The 15,322-nt window shown below is 33.9% G+C and overlaps 1 protein-coding gene across 1 annotated transcript in view; it reads right to left on the bottom strand.

Annotated features, from left to right (window-relative positions):
- LOC124359852 (retinal guanylyl cyclase 2) overlaps window positions 1–8,523 on the bottom strand; it is a 62,253-nt gene extending 53,730 nt beyond the window's left edge. The window contains 2 exon segments of the mRNA XM_046812940.1: window positions 8,153–8,293; window positions 8,398–8,523. Of these exon segments, the coding sequence (XP_046668896.1) occupies window positions 8,153–8,293; window positions 8,398–8,464 (208 nt within the window). The 5' untranslated portion in view covers window positions 8,465–8,523.
- Between the last annotated feature and the right edge of the window lie 6,799 nt (window positions 8,524–15,322).

Genomic DNA, 15,322 nt, shown 5'->3' with positions numbered 1-15,322 from the left:
CAATGTAAAAGTATTCACTAACGCTCAGCCATATGATATGGACTTACATGCACCATCATTAAACTCAGTGTTGCTAATATTTATAAATAAAGCAAAACTTCAAGTTTATTGGTCCCTTCGTGTTTTATATACCGTCGGGACAGACAGACAGAAATGAAAGTTTTCCAGCTTCACGAGTGATAGGCTTCGCTACAGCTCAGCCAATAAACACTTTATTTCACCATTTGCACACTATCAGACAAATAGTTCCTAAGTCTTCACACTCCTCCCTTCTATCAGTCGTCTGCGTAAACTCTATACTGTGATTTTATGGACATTATACGCGCGTCAAAGTAAGTAATGTATACCTATTAACAATCTCATTATTTCACTGACGTACATTTAATTCCGTCCCGGGTACTCAAGAGCTAAACTTTCAACATACAGAATATTGAAACATGCTGTTATAGGTATGACAATACAGTTGTCGCGAGAATTGTATTATACTGTAATAACATTCCCAATAAACGACAGTCTACCGTTGATGTTTTGGTAAACCAAACACTGCTAATGAATAAACAAAGCAGTAGATCCTCTTTCCTTTATTCACAGAACAAACTTGAATATTCATGAAATCTGTTTTACTAGACAAACTTGTTATATTTATGTGATATTTGTATTAAACGTGACGTCTGTCTTGAAACACTTCATCATGTATTCATATTCAAGATTATTAACTCTCATAAAAGACAAATAATCAACACCATATTTTGAATTATAGCAATATTACTTTTAACACCCCCAATATTAATCTCTTTGTAACAGTCTTTCATATACTGTGACTAAAACCATTAACGGCAACGACCACGCCGTTACATTAACGGCGTTCACCACAAAACTTTATGGTTGCACCTTCATTCTATAGATATTATTCTAGACGATTATGAATACTTCTGTCGTTTCCACCTCCAGTAGCAGAAACATAATGAACATTATTCTGGAACGTCTCCAGTAAACGGAAGTAGTGAATAAATTATTTAACGATTCTTTTACATATACATTTGAATGAGTACATTGTTTAGTATAATAGGAATAGTAGAGTAAAAACATGTATTCTGTGGATAGAGTATAAAGAGAAATTGTGTCTGAATACTTTTAGCTAAGCATATAGTAGTTTAAACCTGATCATACACAAATTGCAAACAATAGAAAAACATGGTTCCAAGTGGTTTACCTGTGTAATAATGTAATGACCTCCGTATGGTAGACAATAGCGTTAGAAAGGAGAAATATAAAATGTTTTATTCTACCTTTCCGCTCTAACAGCTTTATTTTAGCTGTAGGTTTCATAAACAATTTCTCGTATATTTAAAGTAAGTCCCTTATGAGTTTGACCTCTTTAACCCACATTAACTTTCAAGTGGAGTTTTTAATTTTTATTCTGATATCTCTTATTATAGGGGTAAGTTGCGGGCTCACTGCAACTCGCAAACACATCTGTAAAAATATTAGATTTCTTAACCAGCAGATTAATTGTTTATTCATAGATGTAATAACAAGTTTTAATTGGATACCAAATGTTGTAACCGACTAAGTAAAGCCAAATTATAATAATTTAACCAGTGAAATTTAGCCATTTTTTTTTAAAGGATCGCATGGAAAATACGGTCTTAAAATCAATAAATGATGCGATGGTAAAAATGCATTACGAATAAAATAATTTGTATGACGGGGTAAAACCTTCCATTTTTCTTTGTTTGAAGTTTTCTTGACGATGCTAAAGGCTTTGGATTGTAAAGGAAAAAGGATTTTCCGACATCTTATTTTTGCCGTGACGATTGCTATTTACTATTGGCCTCTGGTCAGTTCTATTTGGTTGGCCAGTGAGAGCAGATCTATTGTGACCTGTAGTCTTTAGTTCAGTTCTAATAAGTAGTGTTTCGTTTTTATTAAGTGTATTTAGACTTAGTGTGCATGGAATAGACACACAACAACTACTAGGATCTGATGACCTACATTTTAGTCATGCATTAGCTTAGGGCTTTACTTGAAGAAGAGATCAAATTGCAGATCTCGAAACGTAGAGTCACTGATTGTACTTTATCACTGAACAATGGCAAATGTCCGTGAAAATCATGATTCCTTCAATTTTTGTTTGCAAATGTTAATGACTGTAAAGTGAACTGCAGTACGAGCAAGAAATGTTTCCTAAGATACGATATGCAACTCAGGCACAATGAAATAAAGTGGGTCTGACGGTTTTCCTTACGTTCATTCAAGCCAGCAGAAATTGTTCAGTGAAGCCGATTATTTGATGTTATGAAAGTGTTAAGACGGAGTGCAGTTAAGTGGAATGTAAACAAACGAGGTGTTTGCCTACGCCGCGCCTCGTCCGTTCAATAAATTACTCTGTGTTGATCCACTGAGGAAGAGGCGTTATAATCTTGAACAATTACATCATGAAGGAGTTTCCTCTCTTTATCTTAACCAATCAATGATTTTTCGTAACGCGTTTTACACTATGTGGCTACTAAATTTTATATGTTCACTTGATGGCTTTCTTTCTTTGGGATACTCTATAATAACTTGGAACTTAGGCTTTTTAGTTATGCACACCGATGATAATTCGACAAGCGCAATATGGAATTGTGATGACCCTATTGTGGTAAATATAATTTGTCACTGAATTCGTTGTAGCACTATGTTTACCTGCACGATTGAATGTAAAATTACACATTTTCTTTTCGCTCTATTAAGTGTTTTTTGTCGGCATTTTCTTCAAACTTTACAGAATTTTGCGTTCCTAGTTTATAAATGTTTTCTTTTAATATAAAACCAGAGTACACCACTATTTAACATACGATCATTTGGTCAGTTTGCCCAACAAGGACTACTATGTTGTCATAAATGAAAGGTAAATAAAAAGTATAAATACCACATATTAACTTTTTAACAACCGCACCTAGAAAAGTCAAAACCGGTACACCTCTGTAGCGTATAAAACTACACTTTTCGATTACTATAATAAGATTATGACTAAAAATGAAATTATGAGCAACTAAACAGTTTAAAATGTTAAACTTCCGTAAATTCAAACGTCATTATAAATGTCTTTATGAAAGAAACTTAACAGTAAAACTTAGAGGTCGCTATCTCAAGCCAGTTCAAACAGTGACTAAGTCAAATTTTAAATATCTCTATACTTAAAATTGTTGAAAATAACAATTTAAACTTTTTTGAAGGAATTATTTTATTATAAAAGTGAAACAAAAGATCTCGCAAATAGAAATATTTATAAATTCAGAGTTCATTCAGCAAACTATTCTTAGATTTATTAACTAAGACTAAAACTATTAGTTAGATCTACTTATAGATGATCAAACTACTCCTGGCGTTGATCTGACAATTTTCTAACATTTTGATAGTCCTGAAGTGGTATAAATTAGATGGATTCAAAATCGGTTTCTTACATCGACCCTGAAGTCAAACAATAGCTGAAATGATTGGAGACCTCTGTTTGACAAAGCAGGCTAAAGCTTGCTAGAAATGTTATTGAGTGTGTTATCACCGTTAATTGATAATTATTACTTTACCGTTTAAAAATACTTTAAATTTGAATTAGTCACCGTTTTATACTGGCTGGAGACAACAACTTCTAAGTTTTACTTTTAATTTTTTAAATCGAGATCTTTAGAACAACGTGGAACTTGACAGGGGTTTATATTTAAACATTTTAAGTTGGACCCAGAATGGTTAAGTTTGGTAATTTGGGTCAGAATACCAAACTTCTGTTAGTATTATGATACTAACAGAACTTTGCAGATTTGCACCCTAAAGATGTATAATGAGTTTGGTTTTTCTAGGTTAGTATAGAGTAAATATTATACTTTTTATCCACCCTGTACATTTTTACCGTACACCACTTATAAAGCCCTATTCATTTATCCTAGGCATTACGTTTTGAATGCGTTAGAGGAACGCCTGAAGAGTTCGGGATTCTTATAAGCTGAAACCTTATAGGGCATCGTCCATCTCTATCCATGACAGTACGCTTAGAATGAGTTAGGGGAATATAAGAAGATGGCGGGAATCCTCGAGGCAAGCTGGAACTTCGTGGGATATTTTTCATCCATATCCAAATTACTGTTATAATTTTATAATGAGTCAGGGGATCGACTGAAACGAACATTGATCCTACACCAGGTTTAGGGCGAGTTGGAACCTCATGGCCCACGTTCATCCTCATCCAGGATAGTTTTTTATCAACTCAAACTGCTGTAACCATAAAAAAGACTTATCCTTTCTTAATTTGGATTTTATTTGTTTCACAATATTTACTAGTGAACGATTACGTGTTTACGCTTAAATAAAGTATATTATGAGACGTTACACTTTTTTACATTATTATTTAATGGAGTGCTGAGGTAATGTATCTAGTTGTTATTGTCATTACCAAGGAAACTTTTCACTTTCAGTAGCTATTTCTAACAGCTGACAGCGTGAGAAATGGTTTCACGATTAAAACTGTCATATAGAGTCCTGCAGTTGTCAGATTTATTGGATTTCCACAGAATGGAGAACGGATAATCCCTCCAATAAAGGTCTGCGACAGCTGTAATGTGTTCACGTGATTTACTGTATTTATAAGTTACGATTTATAAAAATGGATAACCAGTGACTATAGAGTCCATTGATTCTTTACCAATGTACCAGAGCTATATATCTATTCAGGCGCATTATCGGTGTAATAATACAACCCCAGGGAATGGATTAAACCGACAAGGATCTTCAATAAAGCTGTTAATGGGATTGTAGGGTTACAATCAATTTTACTGGTTCAAGTGGGCACATTTAAATGAAAATTTGGTGGACATATGACATGTATGTCCGTATTAAAAAATAACATAATGAAATGACTTATTACCAATTTGGACGATACTAACACACAAGATTTAATGAATAAAAATTGTTGTGTGTTTTGTCCACTAAATCTCTCTTTATAAAGCCCTTACTCACTCACCGATTTTCCAACTTCCCATGTTACCTCAAACATGAAATTAAATTTAACACATGTATACCTCATAATTTGAATTAAAAAACTAACGGATTTTCATAAAGATTAATAGTCCATAGGGGTTGAAATGGCAACCAGTAAAAAACACTACATTTCTGTTTTTCAACTTCCCGATGTCTTATAACGATAAAATTTACAGTACACGTGGCTTACTTTCAATAGATAAAGTAAAGATATTTAATGGATCATCAACTACATAGAGGATGAAATAGGTTTGCAACTCCTAGAAGAAGTTTGTTTTGTTTTTTTTTTTTTTTTTTTTTCAATTTCCGCTGTTCTAGAAACGTGCCATGACATACATGTGTATTATGTACTCAACAAACTACGGTTTATGGAAATACATTAGACCGGAAGTCAATTACAATGACCTGAAGTCATTGCTTTTGAACCAAAGTAAACTATTTAGGCCGATGTTTGTATATATTCCTTATTAGAGGTGACAATGCGAACGCTAGTATAGCACCAGCAATGCTTTAGACCAGAAGTATACTCCAAGTATATACTCGTATACCTCATACGCGTCTACTTCCGATTCAAAATTATCATAAGACCCTATCATACTATAACATAAGTGGTCTCACTAAGATTATTTCACATGCAATCTAATCATATAAGTTTAATCATTCTGAAATGGATCAGGAGATTACTGCAATATTTTCCAATGATCATCACTTATTTCTACGACCTATCTATTATATATTAGAAATTCGGATGCTATGCCATGGGTACCTGCTAGTATATTATACATATTTTCATTAAAAATTAAAAAATAAAAAGTTATAAGTATTGGGTAGTGTGTTTTAAATGTAGTGATTGAACAGGATGCATGTTTAAATTTAAATAAGTTTGTTTATTATCTTGTATGTGAATTACTGTTGTTTAGGCTTTTACTAAACAAAGCAACTGAAATCGAAGTTTTTAAAAGAAATAAGTTTTTGTATACCAATAAAATACCAATAAAATACTTTGTATACCAAGTCTTTTGAAGCGTCTATAAAGTGTACTATTTGTAATAATACATTAAAACACGCACGCGCGTGCGCGCGCGCGCGCACACACACACACACGCACACACATATACAAAACATAACCTTCTTTACTCAAAAGACGACTTAGGTTTCATAACAGTCTTTAAATGTATAGTAAATGTTACACTACATTGTCTCTTTTATCTGCACTTCTGCTTTGCACGCAATTTAGTAGTTGATGCACGTTTATGAACACTTCTGGTTCAAGTGGATTATATTCCGACATCAATGTTGACTTTGCGGACATTTTCGATACTCTAAAGAGCAGTGGGCCATAGCCCGGAGAGATTTTAGAAATAAGAATAGTCCTATATTCATCCCAGGAACCGTACGAATGTCCATGTAACATTTTAGTACAATAGGTAGAGTAGTTTACGCGTGAGAATAGAACAAACAAAAAAAACTTTCATATTTATAATATTATTAGAAAGGCAGTTTATAGAATGTATATAAAACGTTATGGTGAAAAAAGTAATAGTAACTGATAAAATATTCCACAATAATTACATTTTTGGTGTTATTTTACAATAAGTTTACAATAACATCAATAAAAAGGAGTTTGTACAAGAAGAGTAATAAAGAGTGTAGTAATATAACATTGTTTTGAAATAGTAATCGATCCTCAAATATATTCCGGTAGAGGTAAATGCACTAATTAATCAAAATGACTGATTGGGTTTGTATTATTCGCTTTAGGATGATGAATGGATTTAAACGCCATTAATCAAATAATATTACTATGTGATTGCACACGTGGTGAAGATTTCAATCACTCAGTCGCAAAGTTTTGATTGTAAGTAATGAAACATTGGTGGAACAAGGATTAGCATACGTTACCATTAGTTAACGTTGTTTCTCTATAGAATTAGTGGCTCCTCATATATACGTATGTAATGTTCGTTGTTGGAATTATCAGTTATTTCAAACTAAAGGTTATTATTAGCCTCAGTTCAACTTAAATCACCTGATTGTAATGCTGATAATCTACTCAGTTATGTTATGTGTCAATAATTCACTGACTGACTTGTTTACCTATTACGTTGAAGTTATCATTTACTTTTGTTGCGAACTTGTAATATTAAATGATACCAAATAATGGAGATTGAAATCAACAAATTATAATGTTGTTTTTTAAAAGTTCTCAGACACAAAATTTCTGATTCATTCACCAGTAAGTCCTCTACTTTCCGTGAATAATGGCGTCAAAAATTCAGGACGTACGTAATTTAAACGAAAAATAAAAATAATGGAAAGACAAATTTAAGTATGGCGACATTTTATAATTGATATAACAAGATATGGACTCCACAGTAAATTCTGGTACCGATTGTTAAATCAAGAATTCTCGTACATGTTTATTGTACGTAGGTAGTGTGGCATCTCTGTAACATCATGCGATTAATTTTTACTAAATTCTTGAGTTTAAAATTAAAAGTTAAGTTTAATTGTAAAACGGGGATATCATTTTAAAGAACGCCCATAACTGGGGATGAACAGTGGCCTAGTAACTCTTTGGAAGGGGTTAAATGAATAGATATGAAATAAATTTGGTTTTTCAATATTTTTTTCTCAAGGGAGATTTTTAAATATTCGGCTGAATGATCTCTATGCTAATGATTGTAGATACTCTAGGTTATTTCCAAACGTTACATTGGTATAAAGTGTCGACTTTAAGTCTCAGTTTGAGAAAACGCAGGTTGAAATCCTGCCCGGACCGACAAGTCAGGATAATAATCCAGAATGATCTCATTTGTGATTTTGCATATATAAATATTCAGAATAAATGTAATTACATTTTATTTCAAATATTACATACTATATAGTTATTCAAATTACTTTTTATGGATGTGAGCTTAGAACGATCTACAAACTATTGTTCATTCCGACAAAGTGTTATTGGTGCGATTGAGTTTTAGCGACTGTTTTTCGCTCCAGTATAAAAAAAAACTCACTTACCTTTAATAGAAATTTTGTTATTATACTGACAGAGAAAATTTAACGTTCTCAAATTCTTGTCAGCTTTAACATATGTGAATATTGAGTAATCTTGTCTTATTCAAAAATTACTAACCTTTGCTGGTTGTCTGCCTAATTCTGGATATGGTAAGGCTAATCTGTAGACTACTGACAACGACGTTTTGTTTGACAGTTACTCCGGCCGTCCTCAGAGCAGTCTCCAGTTGTAAGGCGACACTCGGCCACCATCCGCTTTCTGGACATACAAAACAATGCCTCTTGTGAAAAAACTATAAATCAGTAAACTTGAATGAGATGGAGGGATTTACAAAGTGGCCTTTTAATATGATCTGAGCTTACCGGAAGTGATAATGGACGCGTGTTTCCAACGAAAATGCTTAAATATTTCAGCAACAGCTGCGACCATGACGTCAGCTGGTGGTGAGAGGTGCGTCACTGTCACGGCAGATGTCCTCAGGTGATGGACCATCTGCAACATGAGAATACCCACAACGTATTGTTACGTTTAAAAACATGAAAAGTCGTTTGTAAAATAAAAAAAAACATGACATGTAGAATGGACTTGGTGCTGAATACTATCAGGTAGCCATGAGCAATGGGTCTCAGCTGTTTTAAGAACCAATCTGAATCTAAAGTTTGATCAAAAATCTAAAAGATTCTAAAATATCCTGGGAGAGTGAAAATTAATCTTTTGAAGCATTGTCAATACATGCACCTCACACACACACACACACACACACACAACATAAAAATAATTTTCTTAACAAATCTTGGAAGGTTTCGCGAGTTAATTAGTTAATCGACATATATTAGTGGTAGTGACTGAGGTCGACAAAGGAGCTACTATGTATGCCTTCTGGCACGAGACCACTTTGCACGTCAAACACTCACGTCAAATTTTCTGACGTCTCTGATTAATGAATCATACAAAGAGGTCCAGCTGACTTCACTGCAATCAATAAAGTGGAATCATAGGAGGGCGAATTTTACTTTTAATTTATTATCACCCTTTATTGAAACGCAGATTCCCACTGATTTTGGGGTACAAAAAGCCAAAGGGTAGATAAGTTACAGTTAACAATTTTCTAACGTCATATTCAGTGCAATGTAAGTTACCATATATGGATATAGTTGTTTTATGTACGAGTATGTTTTATGTGTGTATTCTGTCGGATCATTCTATATTCCGTTGTATCTATACATTCTGTGAAAGGTGTTAAGGCGTTCGAAGTACGTACAAGCCAATACGTACGAGCAGGTCTGCCGGCTGCTCCTCGTGCCGTGTTTAAATTTCCTCCAGGATCCGGTGACCTGTGAGGTAGGGCTACTTTCACAAAAAATACAAATACACCAGCAGCGAGGAAACGACTGAGTAGAACAGGTCCACGTGACTGAAATAAAAGAGCAGGACTACATTTAGTCCCGTAGGCTGATACACTAGTTCGATATGAGAGACCCAATTTGCACATTCTAAGCACACAACCTATTTTTCGTAGCATCGATAAGGGACCTTCCCCTGAGAAAGGATCAGCCGTCAGTGGCGGACATTTGTTTGGAGGTTAAACATCTCGTTAGCTAATGACGATGATAGTGTTTATGTGTCATATAACGATTAGCTTAAAGTATGTTAGTTTCAAAATAACATTATAACCGTGAAAAATATATAATTTTTTTTATTGTTAGCCCTTTTCCTCCACCAATTTCTATTCATAACAAAATTAGTGCAATTTTCTATAATTTCTATAAGAGAAATTTCTTTATCTTTTTTTAAAGAACAATTATCACGTGCCCCGTCTACACAACTATACAGTATAAGTAATTTGTTAGTATTCGCGTGTTGAGCATCTTATATGTTGATATTTTAACCTCCTGATTGTTTTCTTCTTGCGGTTTTGTTGCCTAGAAAAGAAAGTAGGTACCAGTTATAAAACCGCCACCTTTAAGCTATTTGAAAGATACTCAACGATTCTAACAACTAAAATTTAACTTATAAATTCGGTTTCTGTTATTTAATGTTATTAACTAAAATGAATTTTTTTAGCAAAACGAAAGAGATGTTGAGGGTGGCACTTCAATAAATTAACCAAGTTTTACCGATGGCGATAGAGGCGTCATATTTTACCGAGATTGATGAAGTGAGTTAGCCATCAACAATGAGGATCAGGTGTCTGGGTGACAGGAGTTCAGCAATAATGAGCTTAAGACACTTTTTCATCAAGTCTTACGTTGCATTGGCACTGTTGGAAAATTCTGACCTCAGTAATGTAGTGGTGCTAGTTTCTAATAAGTACTTGATAATGGTTATGTATTGTCGATTGTTTCACAAACATACTTCTAGAGAACGTATTGATTATACGTGAGAGAATAGTAAACCTAACAATAAAAATACAGGTACGAACTTTCACCTAGCGTTAGTTTTTACAAACTTGATTTTTAATTTGACGAAATAAAAAAATTACTAAGAATATTTTCTTTGCTTCTTGTGAGAAAAGATATTACGTTATTAAAAAATGAAAAAGTGTAAAATCCACACAGACACAACCTAAGAGATTTTCTTTTAGAGATGTTTTATATTAATGTTCTAAATTTGACATTAATTATATCTGTTATGACACATACTTTTTGCCTATACGAGTAGGTGTTTACATAGATACAAGCCGTAGCTGTTGTCGCTATAGATGAATAATCCGAGGGATATTCATTAATCTTTAGATAAACTAGTCTATAAGTTATATATTAAATAGTTTAGTACACCTATGATATTAAGTTGGAATCACTTGGTTGAAACATAATCACCTGATGAGTAAACGTTGTTATGTTCATAACCTCAAAATTATGTTCAATGGTGAACAGTACACTTGTACACTTAAAGATTCCACACTGGTAGAACAACTTTCAGTTATTCCATTTTCCATTATTTTTTGAAAGTGATAAACAAGAAAATATAGAAACCAGAATGTAGAAAGTAAATGTAGAAGTTTTGTGAACCGTAGCAATGTTTGTAAGTCGGTAAAACAGCCCAAAATAGATGACATTTATACAGTAATTGATGAACACCTTAATATCCGGTCAATTGAAGTTTCAACTTCACCACTTGATATTGGATTTGATAACATAGTTCATGTGTACTGTAAACAGCCAATACTACTCAAACTATGAATTATGTGCAGCTGGTAGTGAAAGAAAACTGCCATTGATCTCGGAGAAGAGATGTGTTCTCCAGCATGACATTGTGCTCCCTTATGCTGCCCTCCTTCGGAAAGGAACCGTGGAGAGGACGATTCATGAGCAACTATCAAGTCTTGACTTGACTCAATCATTTCTTCAATAAACTGATTGATCTACCAAAGGAGGAAGTCCAATTTGGTATATGGGCAGAAGTTAAAACAACGAATATGTAAAACATTTGTTTCTCCAAACAAACGCCAAGAAAAGGACCGTTTGCATTAACTATAAATCTACACATAATTAAATATTCGAGAATTTTCGAAAATTCTACGAACATTTTGTGAAAATTCGAACATCTTCCATTTGTAAAAAATAAATATTTGCTGTAGATCAGTTTGTCCTTTCAATGATTGAACACTCAGAGTATATGTTATAAACGTATTAGTTAAGTTTCTAGTGCTTAAAAAGGGAATTAATTAATATAAAAAGGAAAACTGATTGCAAATGTTACGAATGTTGTCCAAAGAAAACATTAGCAGACGAGGGAACATCAAAGATCTGGCGAGCCAAGCGTAGCTACTCGCTAAAAAGTTAGAATTAAAGTCTTAACCGTTTCTTGTACTGGCGTATTTACTTTGCTGACAAGGCTCAATATAAAGCTGTCACCCCCACCCACCCCGGCATCCACTGTGCTGTCGGTTTTATTCACTTTCAGAAGTAGAAGTTGTACATGATAAAGTTTAGAACCAGCGTCTTACATTGCTTGCCAGAGCACTGATTACTCTTTTAAGGTTTTTTATTAAGTTTTATTCTACAAACATTTTAAATATTTAGAAAATATGTTCCAATATCAAACAATGTGAATTAAACATATTATTCTGTTGATCTTTATATTTTTAAAGACGGAAACTGAGGTGGCGTCGTTATTAACTTCTGATTATTATTAAGTTTTAGATGTTTGAATACTATACTGTTTGTACATTGATTTTTATATGTTTATTTGCTATTCATTATAAGAAGCAGAGGATTTAGCATCTAGTGCGAGCACAAAAGCGATGCACTAAACGACATTGAAATATTCGGCCATACGAGTGCACGATGTTAATAAAACCAAAATTCATTAATTAAATATTCTTTAAGCCTAATAATAATAGGTATCAGCTAAAAAAAACAATATTCCACGCAGTAACAGTTAGCAAAAAATATAGAATGCCCACTTCGTCCCTCCCCGTCCACACAGACCCAAGGTTGAGTTGTTCAATATCTGTGCGGAGCAGTCAGGCAGTACATAAGCGGAAGTCAAGTTTCGACACTTCCTTATCGTCTCCAGCAAACTTATCCTCTCTATCAGACGTTTCCTAAAAGCACCATATCATTTTTGTAAGTTTTTCATTCGTTCTAAAGGTAAATTACTGAGTTTATAACACTGGATGAAACTCTGTAGAGACAACACCGCCAAGCTGTGATGAACATAAAAGTACAAGGTAGCACAGAAGGGTGTACTTCAGGTTGGCTTTTACCTATGCAATAGACCCAATATCGGCAAACTGTGAAGCACAATGAATATTAAATTGCATGGCGAGCAAGGGTTCACTTAATGATGGCTTTTACCTGTTCAATAGACCCTAAATCGGTATCCTGTGATGTACACATATTAAACTGCAAGGTGGTCATGCAGTGAACATTAACATTGGCATGCAGTGATGTACAATAACTGAAGTGCAGGGTGGCCCAGAAGGGTTCACTTTAGGATTTCTTTTACCTGTTCAATAGACCCGACACAGCATGCTGTAATATAAACACATTAAATTGCAAGATGGGCCAGAAGAGTTCACTTCAGGATGGCTTTTACCTGTTCAATAGACTCCAAACTGGCATGCAGTGATGTACACTAACTGAAGTGCAGAGTGGCCCAGAAGGGTTCCCTTCAGGATTGCTTTTACCTGTTCAATAGACCCGACATCGGCATGCTGTGATGTACAATGACTAAAGTGCACAGTGGCCCAGATGGGTTCACTTCAGGATTCCTTTTACCTGTTCAATAGACCCGACATCGGCATGCTGTGATGTATAATGACTAAAGTGCACAGTGGCCCAGAAGGGTTCACTTCAGGATTCCTTTTACCTGTTCAATAGACCTAATATCGGCATGCTCTGATGTACAATAACTGTGTCCCGCCAACAACGGTATATTGTGATGTACAAAGAGATTAACGTGCACAGTGGTCCAGGATGGTTCACTTTAAGATGCTTTATGACTGTTTAGTAGGGTCTACACGGGTACAAAATATGAATTATATCCAAGCAGTTATTCTTACTTTGAGAGCTGTATTAACTCATTGTACAGTTAGTTATAATGATTGATATATTATTGCACTGGTATATCAAGGTGAAAGTCATATAATTACTAATGAGATACATTACAGACAGGAGTCAAAATAGTACCCTTTTTTACAACACGAACGTGTACAAAGAGAATAAGAAAGAATTTTATTTAATAAATAATGAACGCTTTCAATTAGAGTGTGTATAGTATTGAGACAACTGCTCTAGTGGCAGGGGCAATGTAATTATAGCTTGATGATGAGTGTATAGGGGATGCTGTGCTCCGTAGAGTAAGGGAGCGGTAGTTATCTCTGGACAATAACCCCTTGATCACACGCTGTGCCAGAACATTGCTCTACAGCTGCTAGACAGACAGGGTTTAATCACCAATCTTCCCAAAACTCTTCCAGTTTAATGGAGAACACTAAGGTAGATATTGTTTCCACAGTAAGGCTATTGAAATTGTCCTCATCGCAGCACATAAAGCAAACTTCGAAATCACAACAAATCCCACATAAATTTAAACTTAGTACAAATATTGGAACAAATTTTTCAATAATTATGAAGATGAAACGCTGATAATGTTCACACTCGTATAATAAAAACTAATCGTATAATAATATTTCAAGTCCATTATCACCTTGATACACTATTTTTTCAATATGGCGCCGTTAATATTAAGCACAATCAACATATTTAACAACTCAATTGTTTAAGGGCTTTAAAAACAATCCGTTCTCTGGAATATTAATAAAGTTTCCTACAATTATTGTAATAAACAATGTGTTTTTCTCCGAGCAGATTTAAGATATCTCGAACAAAAATCGCATATGGTGTTTGGGATATGGATTATATGTAAATGTCATGAGAAATGAATTATTGACAGTTTTGTCCCATAATGTACTTACTTCTTCCGAATGAGCCGGAAGGACTATTTCATCTCCAACGTTGTTTTAATAGCTGTGCTTTTGTTGGCAACTCGAGAAAATGAAAAAAATTACCAATTTTCTTGGTAAAAAACGTTCTATAATTGTTTAAACATTTGAGTCATTACAATGTGGAGGATATACTTATTGCTAAGCACACTGAAAATTTTAGGAATGGTATTATCCGGGTAAAGTTACTGTGTATACACAAGGATAAAATATCTCTCTGTATAGAGAGATCGACAATCCATCAACATTGTATATACATTTCTCGTATAGCTTTATAATTTCACGTATGCTTTTCTTAGGTTTCAAATAAAATAGAAAAATACAACATTTTGTCAAAATTTACAAAAAATACAACAAAGGCTTATTGAAAAGTTAAAGAAGATTTGCGTTAAAATTTACAGAAAAGGTTATGTTGGCCTTTTTCAAAATTGACAGAAATGCTTCTTTCAGTATTTTACCTTACTTAATATGCTTCTTGGCTTGAGCACTTAATATTGTTATGGTTTGCAAAAAATAAACTATTGTGTTACTATGACAACATCAGTGAGCAGTCTTGTCAACTATATAATCCAGGTAACTGTTCCAGTCGCTGTAACGGGAATTGTATGTCTGGATGATGTCATAAAACGATAACGCTAGAAGTATGCTTTACTGTTACATTGCTGCAAGTATTTATGACATGAAACACATAAATTCAATCAGCAATGGGGTTTCAATAGTAACTAGTAATGCAGTTAGTAGATATTAATAAATCTCTTTAAAATGCTTACATTGTTTATACAACATTGTAGCATGCTGTCTCAAAAACTTTGTGTGAATTTGTGTGGTTATTAGAT

The sequence above is a fragment of the Homalodisca vitripennis genome, chromosome 4 (genome assembly GCF_021130785.1).
Source record: "Homalodisca vitripennis isolate AUS2020 chromosome 4, UT_GWSS_2.1, whole genome shotgun sequence".
NCBI classification, from domain to species: Eukaryota; Metazoa; Arthropoda; class Insecta; order Hemiptera; family Cicadellidae; genus Homalodisca; species Homalodisca vitripennis.
Note: the sequence above shows the minus strand (reverse complement) of the source record. Positions and strands in the feature narration are given on the sequence as shown.